Source organism: Leptosomus discolor, chromosome 7 (genome assembly GCF_034619465.1).
Source record: "Leptosomus discolor isolate bLepDis1 chromosome 7, bLepDis1.hap2, whole genome shotgun sequence".
NCBI lineage: Eukaryota > Metazoa > Chordata > Aves > Leptosomiformes > Leptosomidae > Leptosomus > Leptosomus discolor.
Genome location: NC_141397.1, coordinates 43,466,999 through 43,485,622, shown reverse-complemented (window position 1 = coordinate 43,485,622; position 18,624 = coordinate 43,466,999). Strand labels below are relative to the sequence as shown.

Here is an 18,624-nt window from a genome sequence, read left to right as displayed (position 1 = left end):
TATATATATATATATTACTGCTAAACTTTTACTTTTTAGGACCCTGAATAACTTTTTGTGTTTTGGCAGTTTGGATGAGAGATGGAAATAAATCTTTCTTTCATGCAAGAACTTAAAAATGCATGTGCCATTCATGTCACTTTTAAGCCTCCAGATTCACAAATGACAGATAGTCCATTCAAAATTACACAGTGGAAAATAAATGAAAATAGCTAAGAAGCTGTCTCAGTGTTTGAGCCCTAACGTTAGGCAGAGAAATCCATTCTCTTATATGTTGGTTGCATATTCTGCTGATTCAGTGTACTCATTTTTGACAGAAGACACCTTCAAAGAATATGGAATCTCTATAAAGTGCTACTTCTGTGTTTCAGTGTTGCTTAAATTAACTGAAATCATGCATTCAGTAGTGATGTAGCATTTATTAATATATAGTCATAATCACTGCTTCTTAATACAAATTTCCACCTAACTGGCCCTTTTTGAGCCCTCTGTTGGCCAAACAGCTTCCACTGGTAGTTCTCTAGAATTAAGGAGCTTGTGGAACAAGTTAAATGCCAGATACAAATTGCTTTCACTGAAAGAGTCTATATGATCATTTTCTGAAAAGAAGGTGGCATAAAGTAGCTAGAACATATTCAAGGAAGAAGGATTCGCCTCAAAAACCACACAGATAAGCACTTGTATAGCTTTGGCAAATATCCTAAACTAAAGCCATTTAAAAGGTTTTTTTGCTGAGAGGCATGAAAAATTAAGAGTAATATGGTTAAAATGGATGTCCAGATAATCAGCACCCTTACAGAAGTTATATGGAAGGTGAATGTTTCATTCTGTTTAAATCAAGCCATCCTGCTGTCATTAGAAACCTGAGGTTCAGCCTTGTGGAAGGATTTAAAGGCAACACTTCAACAATAATCGGATTAGAAGGACTTGCATAGCTACATGGTCTAAAAAAGAGATAAAAGAAACCAGAGTTCAAACTCCCTGTAAAGAAAGGCAGTGAGCTGTGTGGTGCAGAATCAGCACACTGGTCTGAGACTTTGATTTTGACAATTACCTGAAGTAGGGATGCCTGCAGATTTCAATGGTTACTGGAAAATGGTCAGCAATGACAATTTTGAGGAGTATCTGAAAGCATTGGGTAAGGTTCCCTTCATGTTTCTTTAATAAATAATCAATAAATGTAACCTGCCATAGTCTTTACATGGATCTATTTTTTCTTGTACAGTCATAAATCATTTTTGTGAGAAATATTTTTTTCAGGAATGCATTTTAAGAATTGCCTTATGCAAAATTGTTTTGTCTTAAGCAGCCTCTACTTTTTACCATCTTGAAGCTTACATTAAAAGAGATTAAACTACATAGCTTGAAGAGGTAAGTGGCAGATTTCAAACTTAAAAAAACAACCATAATTTGAAAAAGAGGACATTATGTGCAATAAAGAGACAATAATGTACTTAATACAATTTTGTGTGTTGGGATTTGATGTAAAGTGCTATTTCTGTAGAAATATTGAAGGCCTTATTAACTGTTAAATACAAATGGTATTTTTCAGAATTCCACATAATCAGAAAACCAAAACATAAACTTCTTTAAGTAAAAAGAATTAGGTTATGGACTTTTTCGTGATGAGAAAGCTGGCCTGAAAGATCTGGAAATTTATATTTGTTCATTTTAGTTCTCCCAAGAGCTGCAAGCTTCTTTTTGTGGTAGACTTTTCTGGATTAAAATAATTCTTTTTCTTTTTCAGATGTAAATGTTGCTGTAAGAAAAATAGCAAACTTGCTAAAACCTGACAAAGAAATCTTTCAGAATGGGGATCATATGATCATTAAAACGCTAAGCACTTTTAGAAACTACATCATGGAATTTGATGTAGGAAAGGAGTTTGAGGAGGATTTAGCTGGGGTGGATGATCGCAAATGCATGGTAAGAATTAGAACTGTAACAACGGACAAAAAAAAATATTGATAATCTGAGGCCTTTCACAGGCCACATCTGTTAACCATTTTGTGTGGCTATTCCTAAAATTATTTGTGTACTTATCAGTTTTCCAAGATGTGCACACAGTTTTTAGCATGCCTTTACTTTAAAGGAATGCTAATTTTAATCAGGAGCACAAAACCGTTTTATCAATGAATTAGTAGTAAATTCAATGAAACGTTACTCAATTTACTGGGACATTTGTTAGTCAAAAAGACATTTAGGTTCAGACTTTCAGAATCTCTTTACTGTGTAATGTTTTACAGTAAAGGAAGTGCACTAATTGCAGGGTCAGGCACTATTCCCCATGTGTAAGAATGGCCAAGTGCTTAGAAATTGCAGCTTTTCTTTCTTGTTCTTGTTCCATTGCTGCTTCCTTCCTGGGTGTATTTATTAGAGCAGATGCATTAATTAGCCTACTGGAACAAATCTTACTGCAATCAATAAGCAAACACTGAGGACTCTGCCTTATGAGCTCTTTTTGCTTGCCATAGAGACAATATTTTCTAATTTATGACTGATAAATACCAATTAACCGGGGAAAAACTTTAGAATACCAAGTTCTTTCCTGTTAGATTGAAAGTATGACACCTGCAATATTGTATGGTGAAGAAGTTGATAAGCAAAAGAAAAGGAGGGACTCTAGAGGAGAAATCACATAAAAAGAGAATTAATAAGTTCCCATTCTTAGAAAGATAGTGCCATTTAAAAACAATACTATTCTTTAACACTAGGATACGCAAATTTGCTTTTGCTCTGGTGATGGTAGGAAATGGAAGGATCATGTACTCAACTAATCCTTCTGTGCTCCTTGTTACAGAGGGTAGAAGCATGATATAGTGCAGAATACAAAATTCACAGAAGGGAGAAGCAATATGTATTTGTGTATAGGACAGTGCCCCAGTATCATAATGCGTTTTTGACTGCTGTAAGGCTCTTCATCAGAATAATGACGTCCAGATCCACTGAACAGTTATAAGCCCAGAGAGATTGTGGAGTCTCCATCTCTGGAGACATTCAAAACCCGCCTGGATGCTGTCCTGTGTGACCTACTCTAGGTGGTCCTGCTCTGGCAGGGGGGTTGGACTTTCTGATCTTTTGAGGTCCCTTCCAACCCCTAACATTCGGTGATTCTGTGAGCCCAAAAAAAGACTTTAGACTTAGGTGGCTAAATTACTATCAAAGATAGCAATATTCAAAACATCTGCTCAAGCAGTAAAAATGTCTGAAGTCCTCAGTGTCTGAGTCAGTGAAGTACTGGTTGTGTGTGTATAGAACTGTCTCCATCTAAGCGTTATCTGTACTTAAATACCATTAAACTCCATCTGAAGGAGGACTAAAACATCCTCTATATGGTGTGAAGAAGTAAGTGTACTCTGAGTCTGTCTAGCTTGTACCTGCAATGAGTTCTTACAAAATGTATATCAGACAACCACTGCACTGAAAAATCAGATTCAGAAGACTTGGAAATGTGCCCCTTGCCTAGTCCTGCTTTGGAAATGCTGGATGGATTTAGCACACAACTCTTAATTTCCTGACAAATACCCTCAATATTTCATTATTTGTAATGGGCCAAAATTCTCTACCCTATTTTGCTAAATTGAGTGATGGTGAAGAATTCAAAATATTGAACCAGAAAGAAGGAAGCAGAGAAAGGTTAGTCTAGTCACTACAACAGCTGTTTGATTTGGAGTGGAACCTAGTTCACCCTGCTTCTAGAGGTGGCTTAAACATTTTATCTATTGGCTATTTAGTGCAAAATGCTTACTCAGCCTTGGAAGCAGAAGGTACCAGCACCTTCTTGAGTTTTCAAAAAAAACCCAAGGGGTAGGCACTAACCCTGACTGTTTTGTTAAGAATGACTCAGGCACATAACTCCATAAAAGCTTTCAGAAATCCTCCATGTCCCTTTATAGCCTTCAACAACAGGTTCCAACTGCAGCTGTACAGTTAAGGTCACTGATCACTGGTTCTCTATTTCCCTTGTAGCAATATGTCATACTTTATGGTTCACTTTTCTTAGTAAAGATTTCTACATGAGACCTCAGTTTTCTCAAAGGCAAAACAGTACAAGAAGCTGTCTTTCTGAAGCCACTTCAGCCCAAATCTGATAACAATAATGTCAGGCAAAACTTGCAGTTGTTAAGCAACAAAATAACTCCCAATGGTCCAGAAAGCCTTGTGAGAGAATGGTTATGGAGGTGCTCTAAGAGATACTGGACCACGCCCCGAGTGGTGTTTTGAAGAAAACCACCATAAAAGCAAAGGTTGAACGTCATTATCGGTGTTTTGTTTTCTCATCTATAGCTTGTGAAACTGCTATATCATTAATAGTCAACATGTGTAATGGGAGATATTGTGAATCAATTATTGTTATTTGTATTGTGGACTAAGCAGACCACTGGGCAAGTTTTATTCAAATAGTTCAATGTGTGAGAAGTACAAGTAACATGGGTGAGACAAATTGCACATTAAACATTAATGTATATAGCAGAGCAATCATCAGGAGACTAGCAAAAATAACCTTAGCAGTAATTCATCAAATAGGTATATATAATTTTTTCTTTTAATAAAGAATAGATAATTAACTAGAGTTAACATATCAGTAAAAATAATATTAGCACAGTGAACAGGTTTGATCTTGCGTATAATTCACTGAAATTGTGTTCACCTTTCAGTTGTAAAACATGTCTTTGAGTCAGTCAGGGTTGAGTGTAAGTACAATTCCAAATCAATGCTGTCTGTGATGAGTACAGGCTAACAAGTTCTGTTGATACTTATTTTAGAAGTAAGTCAAAGGTTTGACTGTAGGAATGGATACTCCTATGATAGTATAGGCTTCCTTCTTAATTTCAGTTGGGATTTTTTTCATTTTTATAATTGGTCACTCCTGGAAGCCTGTCAGAACCTTCTGGAACAGTGAGTTAATTGAGCTGGATAAACCTTACCAGTTTTCGTTTGTCTTTTTTTGGGCCTTTAACTGTCGCTTTCTTGTAGGCAACATGTTTTTAGGTGATTCTGTTTTCTTAAGGGATATAGGTAACAGCAGTTGGTGACATCAGTTGCTTTAATATTTTGATTCTGTTGGGAAGTGAAAATTTGCTACTTGGGAATCTTGAGAAACTCAAAAGCCCTGCTAGTTTAGGTAAAGATGCAATTTCTTTGTTCTGTAAAACTGAAGATTAGGATGGTTGACCACACAGATGTGTGGACACAGGAGAGATCACTAATCACCAGGCAGGGTAATTCCAAGACAGTTGATACTCGATGCATTCTAAGCATTACTGAAACTGTGTAAGGAACAAGCTGCAGCACAACCTGGTCTCTTAAGAAATGCAGACAAGACATCTCCATTCACTTGGCTCCATAATGCTGTCGTGCTTCTCCTGGAGCTTTTCCCCAGAGATTTTATCTCCTAGATAAAAGTTAAGTAAGAGTTCATATATTTGGCAATTCCAGGAAAGATGTGCTTCTGCAAGTTTAATCATACTTAATATTTAGGGTTTTTAAAAGCTTGGCAGTTTGAACTACAAAGGTAAAATGAAAGTTTACGTGTTCAGGAGTATTTTTTATTTTTTGCAAATGTTACAAGGTGCACATTAGATGGTGTAGAAAGAAGTTTAGAGCATTAATACTGTATTATGTTATTTCTCAAGTGATGTGAAGTTTGAATCAGACCATGTGATAAAGTTTCTACTACTCTGAAAAGCTTGTTCATGGTTTTAATTGGTAACATATGTCAGATGTATAGTGTATAAAGACAGAAATTTAAGGTTAAATGGATAACTATGGCTTTGGATTTCCTAAACTGAGTATTTGATCCTGCTATCTTCATTCTCAGTGAAGCTCCAGTCTCATCATGAAAATTCCTCATTTTTAAAAATAAATTCTATAATCTGTAGTTGTGATTAATTTTAGTGAGCGTTCAGGTATTGCCCTAAGTATAAAACCTTATTTTGTGGTTTTGCTGTGGAAAAAATTTACTGTGCTCAAAACAGGCAAGACCTTATTGAAACAATAGTTAATTGAAAACCATCTCCAAAAGCATCTCTCATTCATCACCTGGTAATTTTGCCTCCCTTTTTCCCCAACAGCAGTAAACAGTGAAGCTGAGGAAACATCTGCTATATGAAATATGTACCAGTAAACATAAGAACAGGGCAGGATATGACACTAAGCAGAAAAGTTAGCCTTGTGTATCTTCACAGTGTATTTGCTTAGTACATCAGTCAAAAGTTTATAAAAAAGTTAACTGAAAAAACATAAAGGCCAAAACAAAGGCTGAAATTTCATGTTCCAAGTCTTTGCACCCAATGAATCAATTAAGATTGAGAATGGGATAGCTCAGATGCAAAAAAAATACTTCCCTGAAATTTGTACTTTTCTAATAATTTTGCTGCTAAATTCAGTGAAAGTTTTTGCTTTATAATTTTTCTCTGCTGTTCAAGCATTTGAATGGACTGAGTTGCTTTAGCTTACACAATCCAGAAGGAATCTCTCTTTTGAGAGAGACTAAGGGCAAGTGATCTGTTTAAAAAATCAAGGAAGATTCCATTTCTAAATATGGAACAGCAGAATTTCTTGGATAACTGAAAACAGCATTAGTTGCATTAGAATTGAGTATTTGGCTAAGCAAGTGAAGGATGCTTCAGTAATTCAGAGCCTTGTGTTCTTTGGCATAGTAATTTTCTTCTAACATTGAAGCAGGAAAGGAAATGACAATGACTGGGGACTGGTAAAGAGATAAAACAGCAAGAATTTGAAACTGAAGGTGGGAAATTGTACATATTAACCATTTAGTTAACCAAAACAGAATACAAGCAGAATATAACCATGGGTAAGTTCCAAATGGATGTTTAGGTTTCCATTACTGGAACTGATAAAACTTTCAGTCATAGTTAAGACTTGCTGGGGTGGGGTAGGGTGAGGCCGGTTTGGGAGTTGTAGAATTCAGTCATCAGATCTATCATACATCTTACCACATGAAGTATCTTCCTGAAAATATATAGTCATGTCATGTTTAAGACAGCCACATAAGGAGGGTTCATAGGCACCTGACCAATCCTTCTGTCACACATACCAGTGCTAGTTACATGTGCCATATCCTAGTGAAAGGAGCTAAATTGTTTGAAACTATTCATGGCTCTCTTTTCAATAACAAACATGCCTAATGTGAAACAGATTCCTCTCTAGTTTGTATTCAGGAAAAATGCAATACAGTTTAGTTGTCCTGGACATAATTTGATTTATATTACTGCAAGCTCAGAATAAAGCCGTGTTATAAAATCCCATGGCTCATGAAGCTTATTTAAGTATTTAGGTAGGGTTCCTCTGTTCCACAAATGGCATTCACAACTGTTAATCTAGTTTAGAGCAGGTATTGGAATGAAGACTTTGCTGCCAGAAAAACAACAACCAACAAACAACATTCCAATACTTGGAATTTCAGTACGGATCCCCCACAGGGTGAGAAGACTCAAAATGGTAGAATCATAGAATGGTTTGGGTTGGAAGGGACCTTAAAGCTCATCCAGTTCCAACCCTCCTGCCATGGGCAGGGACACCTTCCGCTAGACCAGGTTGCTCAAAGCCCAAATCCAACCTGACCTTGAACACTGCCAGGGAGGGGGCACCCACAGCTTCCCTGGGCATCCTGATCCAGTGTCTCACCACCCTCACAGTAAAGAATTTCTTCTTAATATCTAATCTCCATCTGCCCTCTTCCAGTTTGAAACCGTTACCCCTTGTACCCTATCACTGCCCTCCCTGATCAAGAGTCCCTCCCCACCTTTCCCACAGGCCCCCTTTAAGTACTGGAAGGCCACTATAAGGTCTCCCCGGACCCTTCTCCTCTCCAGGCTGAACAACTCCAGCTCTCTCACCCTATCCTCATAGGGGAGGTGCTCCAGCCCCCTCATCATCTTCATGGCCTCCTCTGGACCCACTCAAGCAGGTCCGTGTCCTTATTATGTTGGAGGCCCCAGAGAAATTGCATGTCTAGTAAGATTAGAGATCAGCAATATGCCTTTATTTGAGCCCTCTGATTCAACTATTTTGTTTCTTTACCTCTTCATATGCTGTCCTTTTCTTTTTGGCTTGTAAGTATTTTCTCATATACTTCATTGGAACAAGCATTGTTCTAGAATGACTGTGGCTGGGAGGTGTTTTTATGTCGTTACCTGTGTGTATATACTAGTCTTTTCTCAAATCTATTGCCTTTTCTCTCTGCAGTACTGTGAATTCCCCAGCTCTTCACTGGAATAGTCTCTGACTTTTCAGGGGGGTTAATTTAAAGGAGGTAGTGGTCTCTTCCAACGTCTGCCATTCTGTGATTCTGTGATTCCTGTACTTTTCTGTTGATACTTCTGACCTTTTACAAACTGCTGTCCACAAGTGAGGAAGAACAGTCCTTCAGTAAACCCCTCTGAGTCTCCAGGGAACAGAGGCTTACTCTTGGATCTGCCTCAGGCTCTCTAAAACTCTGGTTCATTCCATCTCTGTGCCTCAGTAAAGAGAAGCTGTTTCCTTTTTTCTTCCTTGTTTCACACTGCATGCTTTTTGGCATTACTGCTTATTACCAGTAAGTGATATGCTCAGCACATTTGCACAGTGATATCAAATAAGATCTCTAGAATCTTTTGCCATATAATTTAAGATGTCATTAACTTCAAATTTTGCAGTGCTGGATTCATATCTAAAACCCAAGACTGATCAGAAGCTTTGAGATAGTTATTCACAAAACCACTGCTAATATACTGAAGCTTTGTATTGGAGGTGGGTTTGGATGGGCTTAGCATTTCAGCTTTTTGTGAATCCTGAAAAGCTCCGAGAGTTTTGAATGCAGAAAGTGCATCAGAAAGCTGAAAACCTGAGAACCAGACTTACCAAATCTAATTTTGAATAAGAAACCATTAGTGGTATGTACAATTGCATCTTGCTAAAATTACACAGAGGATAAATCAATTATACACATTAATTTAAACAGTAAGTGTCTTAGAATCAATTCTGGTACTTGCAGAAAGTGAACTGGATGTGCTGTTTTGTACTTTTTTTTTTCTGGCATAGGATATACACAAGTCTTCTTATTTTTGTATTCTTTGTATACAATTTTATTTCAGTAAGAAAAAAAAAAAAATCCACCATTCCTAAGAAATAAAACATTATGCACTGCCCAAAATATCGATTCTACTGCTGCTCCCACATATTGTCACCTGCATAGCCTGGAGCTCTGGCACATTCACTTTCCTACTCCATGGAACACACCTCTAGTCACTGCTTTCCTTCATTGCTCTTACGAGCAAGGATTCAAAATAAGGCATTTGAACATTTAAGATCTGATCGTATCTGACAGCAGCTTACCCTTTGATCTAAAATTTGTCAATCCAATCTGAAGTCCCTTTGCTAGCAATAGAGATGCTGACAATCATAGAAACAAAATACTGCTTCTACAAGTGTCTCATCTTTTGAACACAGTGAACTTCAGTAAGATTATCAGTCAGGTACAGAATGCCCGCATTATAACCAGCTTGTCCTTTCACTAACAATCTGAGCAAGTTTCTAATGGCATGAACACATTTCAGTCCTGTCGCTATAGATACTAACTATGAGACAAAACATCTGCCAGCCCCACAAGCAGCTGAGAAATGAGTTGTATTGTACTACCAACCATTTCCTATGAGTTAACTTTGGGAGTTCTGTTGGTGCATGGCTAAAAACAGGAATGATTACATGGGAGGTTAGATTTATAAGTGCTTCTACAGGATTGACCTGAAGTTAGTAAGAAAAGGAAAAGTTAGTATAGACTTTATCACTCGACCTAGCTACAGGATGGCTAAATAGGTATAGTCTTTGTCCAGCAATAGTGGCTTGAGATAATATCCAGGAATCCTACCACTAATTTTTCTGTTGGGTTTGTTGTTTTCTCAGTAGTTTTTCTGTCACCAACCTGCTAGATGTACATTTGATGATACAGAAAGTTAGAGAGATGACAAACCCTGAATGTGGTTGTAGCCCTCCTGTTAGCAGTTGTGCAGCATGCCTCCTACACAGAAGGTCATAGGTAGTGACTACAACATTATAGTTACATTAGATTTTGTCTGTGATATCAACATTAGTTTATTCGATCAGCATTTGATGAAAACTTCCCCTGCAGACTGTGTACCGGATGGTTTTTAGATCACTGATACTGAGTACAAATGAAAATGCTTTATCTTGAGAAGCTATTAAATATCTTGTTGGATATATTGCCATATTTGACAAGAAGTTCTAGGATATTTTCTTTGATGTTATTTGTAAACACAATACAGCCCAAATTGGATTTTCCTGTGTCCTGACCTAAACAATCCCTTTTAATTGTTTAATTCTTCTTAAATCATAATTACAGTTGTAAAATGACTGATCATTCTCATAAGCAGAGAATTACTGGACTGAGATGGAGCATGGAGCGTGTCGTGCAGTTTTAGAGCATTGCAGTCATTTGCTGCACCATAATGTAGAGATGACACTGAAGAGAAGAAAAACAGAATTGGTACTACTATGTTTCTCCTACAGATGGGAAATCAGTAACATGTTTTTGATGAAAGGTGGTTGCTGTAATTCATATTTGTAAATGCAATGTGTTGAAAATTTGTGTAGCATTAACAAAAAATATTCATGGACTACTTTAAAAAAAAAAAAGTTATTTTCTTTCATTCACCTGTGAAATACATTATGTATCTTCAACTGCAGAGCACATGACACAAGCAAGCACACTAGGAATAGCCAACATGGGAATGAGAAACATTGTGTAGAACCAGCATCGAATGTTTTTGCACTTAGACCTCACCAGGAAAGGCAAAGTTCTCTGACAAAATAGTTTGATGACTATTTCAGTAAATTACAAAGGTCAGTGTCTCTGGCTGTGGGTCAGTATGACTTGCCCCTTGAAGCTGAAAGTAATATCTACTGTGATTCTGCAAGACTTCGCTACTGTTACTGCTACTACAGAAAATGCAAATATATAGTCAATAGATTTGTTTTTACTAGATGTTTCATTTAATAAATCTACCTTGTCTCATAACTGGAGGCAGTAATGAGAATATTTTAATTATTGTTTCATCTGGCTTTAATATTCAGGAAGATGATTTTGCTATGCACATGTATTTAAATCTTCATAACACAAAGAGATTAAATCACTGACAAAAGTATGTGAATCGCCAAGTAATAAAAGGAAAATAAGTACACAAAAAAAAAGTGTAACACTACAGAAATAATATCATAAAACTAAAGAAAATTTTAACATTTTTTGTGTTGTCAGGCTTCAAAGGCTTCTTCACCTCCCAGAGGAGCTCCATTCTCTATTATTACACCTCGAGAACAAAGAGTATATAATCCAAAAGATGTGCAATATTGGTCGTTAGAATTTCTGAGAAAAGTTAAATTGAAGCGAGACTCACTTGTATTTATTTCACTCTATTAACTTTTCTTGTGCTCCTTCAGTATTTTTAATCACACTATTGACTAATCACAATCACTATTTTCTAATGAAATTTCCTAGAGAATTATATGCATTTGACCTAAGAAGTATTCTTCTTAGGTTTAAGTACAATCACGTAGTAAGGAAACAAAACTTAACCTTGCTTATGATGAACTAGATAATGTACTACCTAGTTGAAAGGAATAAATGAAGTCTTCCATTTATCCCACAAGTAGTACAAGATGCTCAAAAAGGCAGGAGCCTTCAGTTTTAGAGAAATACTACATATTTATCTCGTCGGTTCTGCTACCATCAGTAAACTGCAGTTTTCCAGTTTCCTCCGAGTTTCTCTATTTCTCCTCCTTTTGCCTGCAGAGGAAGATGGAGAATAGGAACTGTCTGTCTGGGGATGCTGTGCTCACCAAATCCTGGCAAAGATTTTCAGTAATTCCAGATAGGAGACAGTAGCTCAGTCTCTGTAATCAGGCAAACCTTAGGTAATGCTGTTATCAAAATGGTGGCAAACAAGGTTAAATACAAAAGCCTACATTTCTAAGAAAAGTTGCTTTACATAAAAGGTAAAGCATTTCTTTATCTTGCTAGTAAGCGTGTACCAGGAGTGGAAAGTATGGCTCCTAAGACACAATGGCGATACCCTGATTCAATCTTTACAAACAAATCTTTGCTCTTAAATACAACACAAGAGATTATATTTACCAACATTTGCCCTACAGTGGTATTTTTGGAATATTATTATTATTATGTTCTGACTCCAATATTTGGAAATGTTTGAAGGCAAGCATTGCTGTATCTTAGCTGTTAGTGAAGGGTGGACTATTAGCAGCGGCCAGTGCGTATATAACAGCCGTAGCAACTCCAGCCTCAACTAATACTCAGCGTGTGTCTCAATAGAGACATTTGGAATGGAAGAACTCATTTCAATCTGAGTTAAAGGAGAAGGTTCTATCTTCTCTATTAGTTGTGTCTTTTATTATATGAGACATTACAGTTTGACATAAAGAAAGAAAAGATAAAAATGCAACTGATTAATCTTACTGTCGTAAGTGGTTGTTCCTGCTAAAAAAGAAGAGGACATTATGTTCTCCTGCAATGTATTCTGTCCTTTACAACCTTCATAGCAAAATAGCCACATACAAAAATCAGTAAGTGTATGGTTTACTCATAGCCCTTCAGTATTTATATTTCTCAAAGGGAAGGCAGAGAATGATAACCGAGAATATTGGCTAATAAAACAGCTTGGTTAACAGTCTGTGGTATTATACTCTTTGTGGTTATCACCAAATTGCCAAAAGCAATATCTAATCTAGACTGGGAAAAAGAAAGCCAAAGAAAAAAGTATGTTTTTTCTGAGATGAAGCAATTTCAATCACCCTTGGAGGCTGAAAAAGTTAACGTTTCCTTGCACTGCTACAAACATTTCCCAGTTGCCCCCAAGTGAACTAAGCTAGTAAATATTATCAAGACTAACACCTTCCCCAACTTTGAACATTAGTAGTACTAATAAAGTTGGATCTTACTTTATCATGGTATCATGGTATATTGCCTTTGAATTCACATATAAATGCACAAAATTTAACTATTAAGCTAGCCTAATGATTAAGGTATGCTGAGCTAATACTCAATGGATAAAAGTGTGATTACTAAGCGAAGTTGCATATACAAATGCTTCATTCCACAGTATCCCTCACATAAAATTAAACATTTTTCACTTTGACTAGTATTATTTGTCATGTATCTCCAACTGGATGTCTACAGATTCAAAACAGATGTGGAAAAGGATTTAAATTATGATGACCACATTAACTACAGCTTTACCCAAATGCATTGTTCCTTCCTGCATTAGTATTTTATACATTAAAAGGATATGGCTTATTTAAAATGTGATCTACTACTTGGTTTAAATACGTCATTTACAAGAGTGAACAGAAGACTTTGTGAATGCATTTCCCAAATCAGATTTTTAGCAAGGACTCATGAGTTTGTCTTTCAGAGACCCCATATGGTGCAAACAGACTATTATGGGATCAATAACAATGCCTTGCCTGTGGTTATCTATGTTGGCCCTCTTTTCAGTGATTCATTTTACATGCTTGTTTAGTCTAAAGCTTCCCAGGGGTGGAGACTGCTGGCTGTACTCAATTAAAGATCGTGGCTATCATGGTTATCATTTAAGAATTAATTGTTTGTGACATACACAAATTAAATAAATAGGGCTGTGTAGTTCTTGAATGTTGAACTGTTTTTAGTTCCCAGAATGATAAATGTAGACTGACTTCTTAGAAACTACAGATGATGGATGCAGTAAGTTTTTCTTTAATGACAGATGAGAATTCATCTTCTCTCCATATTTGACTACTCATACAGGCCGTGGCTGAAGACTTTTACAAGGTAGACTGTAATTCCATATTTAGTCCTCAGATACACTTCAGACAAGCTGGTTTAAAAGCCATATGCTAATATTGATGTTAAACTATCCTCATGGAGCACAAACTGTCACTGTACTTCCCCTTCCCTCTTTAAATATTTCACAGAGCATTACTTCTCTTTGTCTTAGGGAGATGTGAAAGGCATATTGTAATTGAGTAACAAGCTGTAGGATGCACCCTCATACATTTAAGTAGTTTTATGAACTGAGTTCTACTGAACTACTCAGGACAGGACCAATATTCACAAAAGTGCTATGTTGAAACCTGCAACACCTTACTCACACTCTTATCCTGCCAGTCCTGGCTCGAGTAGTTCTCCAGCTACAGTTACAGAAAGCAGGATGCTGGCAAAGTCACCAATTCGCTGATATATCCAAACCACTCTGCTCAATGATGGAAGGCAGTTTAAGACATGGGGTAAAAACAGCTCAGGATTTAAAAGCCTTTTCATCCAAACCTGCCAGTAGGTAGGTATTTTTTTCAGGGAGAGCAGCTGGAGTATCTTTCTTGTGGTGGAAAAAAATCCAAACAATCTCAAGTTTTCGTCTCCTTTTGCAAATACAGTGCTGCACATCCCTTCTGCTGCTGTGTTTGTCAGCAGGGAGAGAGGAGTGCACTCTTATACAATGATTTCTATTTTTTTTCTTGCATTTAAACAGCTTTATCTCATCTGCCAAGTTTTGTCAGGCAGTTGGGCGCAACTTTCTATTTAAGCTAATTTCTTTTGTAATTATCCTGTTACAAGTGTTACAATTATTCTTCTTATGAGATACATGAATCATTATATTAGAAGTTTTGCTTTAAGGAATCTAATAATATTATAGAATATAACACTAATACTACAGTAACACTGAACATGTCTGTTTTGTTAGACCACCGTATCTTGGGATGGAGATAAGCTTCTTTGTGTACAGAATGGAGAAAAAGAAGGTCGTGGTTGGACCCAGTGGATTGAAGGAGATGAAATGCACCTGGTAAGATCATGTAACAGGTTTTAAACACCAATGTATTAAAGTGGTTAGATGTAATGCAGCAGGCTGTGTGCTATGTTACCTTGCTTACTCTGACATAATTGCGTATCGGTGCGGCATTTGACTTGTTTCTAAAGCAACGATTTCATTCAGAGCCATTATGCTTTCATGTCCCTTACAAAAACTGCCTGATTTCAAAGCACTACTCTCGCTGTGTTAACTGTCTGTCCAGACATACCAGTTCAAAATGTTTACACCGAGGAAGACATTTAACAGAATGTCCTTCATCCAGTCTGTGAAATATGCAGTATGGGAGCTCGTGAAATTATGCATCCAACAATAAGCTGTAAGGGGAAAAAACACCATTGTTCTTTTAAAATAATTACAGGCTAGACTGTGTTATAGCCTAGAGAACTAAAACAGCAATTAAGTTTTTGAAATGTCATGTTCTTTCAGATCATCATTTTTACCTTTCTAAGTTAACAGGACCTGAAAGAAGATGCCTGTTCTTTTCTCACGTAGCTCTATAGCATCCTCACTCTCTCATCAGTGTGGGTAAAAGTCAGTCTTCCTGCTGAGATAGTAAAATCCAACACCCATTTCTGTTCACTGTTCAGTACTATTAGCATTCAGCAGTCTAAATGGATGTTCTTTAAATATTCAAATCAGTAGCAGAGTTATGAAATCTTTGCAAAAGTACCTCAAACCTCTTATTACTAAAAACAATTTTCAGGAAGTACTGAAGTCCTAGAAACCAGTTCAGGAAAGGAGTGTATATGACATCTTACCATCTGGACTACTAGATACAATATATAATGCAGGTAGGGAGAAAGTTACTGTGTAAGTGATCACCTTATAGCTGAGGTCATGGGCTCATTGAAAATAGGGGGAAGCAATAAAAAAGAGACTCCAGAATTTCCTGTATATACATATTCCCTCTATCTATACAGGAACACACTACAGTATTTCCACACTACCTCCCAGCTTCACAACAGTCGGTGCCTTGACACCAAGCATCAGCCCTTTCAGATTCTCTGCTGGCAAACAGGTTGCAATTACCCCTACAATCAGTGGCCTAGAAGTTCAGTTTATACCTTGCTGCACTCAGTCATACACATGTGCACCCATCTGCACACATATGAAGTAACAGCAGTAGTTGCTCTTGGATTTCTCTGTATTGGCATCCTGGTTCCTGTCCCTTGCCAGCTCCGCAGTCATTATCGCTTCCCGTTTCCTGTCACCAACACCAATTTCTTTATCCTTGATTTCCGCTATCCTTACTCTGATTCATGCTCTAGCCATACAACCTAGCCATGGACCTCCAGGCCAGACCACTTCCAATACTGGACCCCTGTCAGGAGCTTGATTATGGAAGTTGGATTCAATTGCTCCAACATATGTGTCTAGTGCTACTTTAGGTACTCCAAGGTAACCTGGCTGATCAGAGGTTGCTTTTTCAGGAGGTTGTGAAGAGTTCTGTATCATACCTGCCAGCTCATGCAGGCATCCATGCAGTCATTGGCACTTGTACAACTTATCACAATCTGTCTCTCATATACACAACAGCCAGTACCAAATTACTTCATGCAAAGGAAGTAACCAAGTTTTCTGGAGACCAGTTACCAATATTTCAGTTTTATCACTTTTTTATATTTCATGAACTTCAAAAGATATCCTCTTTATTTCTCTGAATCCTTGTTAATGTAACTCTCTCCATTAACACCTAACACATTTAGGTTTCATGGAAAGAGTTACATATAACTATATATATGTGTTTTATATACATTCATATATGTATATATATAAATATAGACATAAAGTGTTCCATTTAGTATCCTATTTTTGACCAGCTAAGATTACTAGGTCCTGTACTCTTGAAAGTCCTTTGATACAATGGGCAGTTACCTCTAAAAAATTGATACTTCAATAGCTTTATTATCCTATTGAACTTTACACAATGAGCCAAGTGTTAATTTAATTCTTTCCACAGTTCTGTAGAGAGTAGTACCACATCATTTAGTAGTTTATCGCCTCCTATTTTCTCCATTTCATTCTATGGTCTGTACTTTGTATTTCTTTTTCCTCCTTAGATTCTATTTTATGTGAGTGACTTATTTGACTATTCTCCATTTCCTTTTGAGTTCTACTACCCTTTTCTACTGTATTGATTGCTTCTGTTCTGTAGGGTTTTGTCACTGTCAGCAGATCTCTTAGCCCCTGCTGCACACTGCTTCTTCCAGGTTACTTACATAGAAGTGAACAAAACAGGTCCTAACTAAAAATCACTGTATCAGTCTGCTTGTTTCATCAATTCATTATGAAGCACTTTCTCTTACTATGGCCTAGCAATGTATGCCAATAAGATTATTGACTCAGTGTAAGGTGTTTTTAATATGTCATCTTAACAAAGTCCCCCATAAGAAAATTTGCACAACTTCCCAGGAAATACTGCCTGCTGTTTCCTAAAAATATTCTGACAGCTTTATTAAAAGTCTTATCTTGAAATAGGAAGTACATCCTTTCTTCTAGGTCATACATAACTTTTGTCTTTATGCCCCTTAAAAAGCTCCACCCCTTTTTGTTGTCCACCAAAACCAGTCAACACCTCCACACATCCACACACATACTGTGTGCACTTCTCAAGTCTAACTTAAATAGTTTCAGTAATGTAGAAGATTAAACTGCATCTTCAGTGAGATTACGTAAACACCAGTAGGCCTCACAAATCAGTACACAAGATGTAAACATCATTGCAGCTGCTTATGCACAGTTCACAAGGATCCAATGAGTAGCCAGTAGGGATTTTTGAAAAGCTCTTATGGAACAGAAAGGGACAGTAAACAGCAGTAGGCATCCAGTATGGTCAAGTTCAACCAAAACTTAGTGCTGTGATTTATAAACCTAGATCAAATCTTCTGTACACAACTACCTGTCCTTTTCTAGCCATGATCATTCTGTTGCTAAAGTGGGCTTTCAGCTGATTCCTGGTTTTGTAGGTCTGAACTACCAGGCATCAACATACAGATTCAGAACAGGTTATTCAAATCCATCCCCAAATAACTATTTTATGTGTCCAAAATAGAGAATGCCTATTTCAAAGACCTAAGCAGTTGCACACACTGTGAATCAAGAATAATGCACCAGGAACATACTTGGCCCTTTAAGATCTGAGATCCCAAAGTAACTTCTCTTACTTCATCTTTCACCAGAAAACAAACTCAAACCAGCTGGTTTCTTTAAGGATTAAAAATAGGCTAAAATATGTACAAGCTACCCAATGTAATTGGATAGAAAATTTTGGATTCAAATTAAGCTGGACATACACATGAATGTATAATGCATGCATCCTATGTAAAAGTTGTGATTTTTAATTATTTTCTCTTCCTAGGAAATAAGAGTGTGTGGAGTCAAGTGTAAGCAGGTCTTTAAGAAGGTACAGTGAGCCTACTGCTGATACAGAAGTGAAGAACAGTAGAATTTACAGATTTACCACCAAATCTCCAAGTGCTAGTAATGAACATCATCAGTGACAAGAGCAAACACAAAAATGAAGATCACATTAGAACTGTATAATTAGAATAAAATATTTTTAACAAATCATTTTAAAGAAATAACTGCAAAGAAATGCCAATTAAAGATATTAAACACTATAAATGTGTGTGTACCATAATTCTTGACTACATCAAAATAGGACTGTTTGGTATAAAACAAGACACTGGAGTTTATGACCTTGTAAGCTATTTTTTTACTTACAAAGGAAATCACTCTTCCA

At 36.9% G+C, this 18,624-nt stretch overlaps 1 protein-coding gene across 1 annotated transcript; it reads left to right on the top strand.

The window, feature by feature from the left end:
- The first annotated feature begins 1,065 nt into the window (after nt 1–1,065).
- On the top strand, nt 1,066–18,294 carry RBP1 (retinol binding protein 1). Its single transcript, XM_009952964.2, has 4 exons — nt 1,066–1,138; nt 1,748–1,926; nt 14,754–14,855; nt 18,241–18,294. Exons 1-4 carry the CDS (start codon nt 1,066–1,068, stop codon nt 18,292–18,294), a joined length of 408 nt encoding a protein of 135 aa, XP_009951266.1.
- Nucleotides 18,295–18,624: the final 330 nt, after the last annotated feature.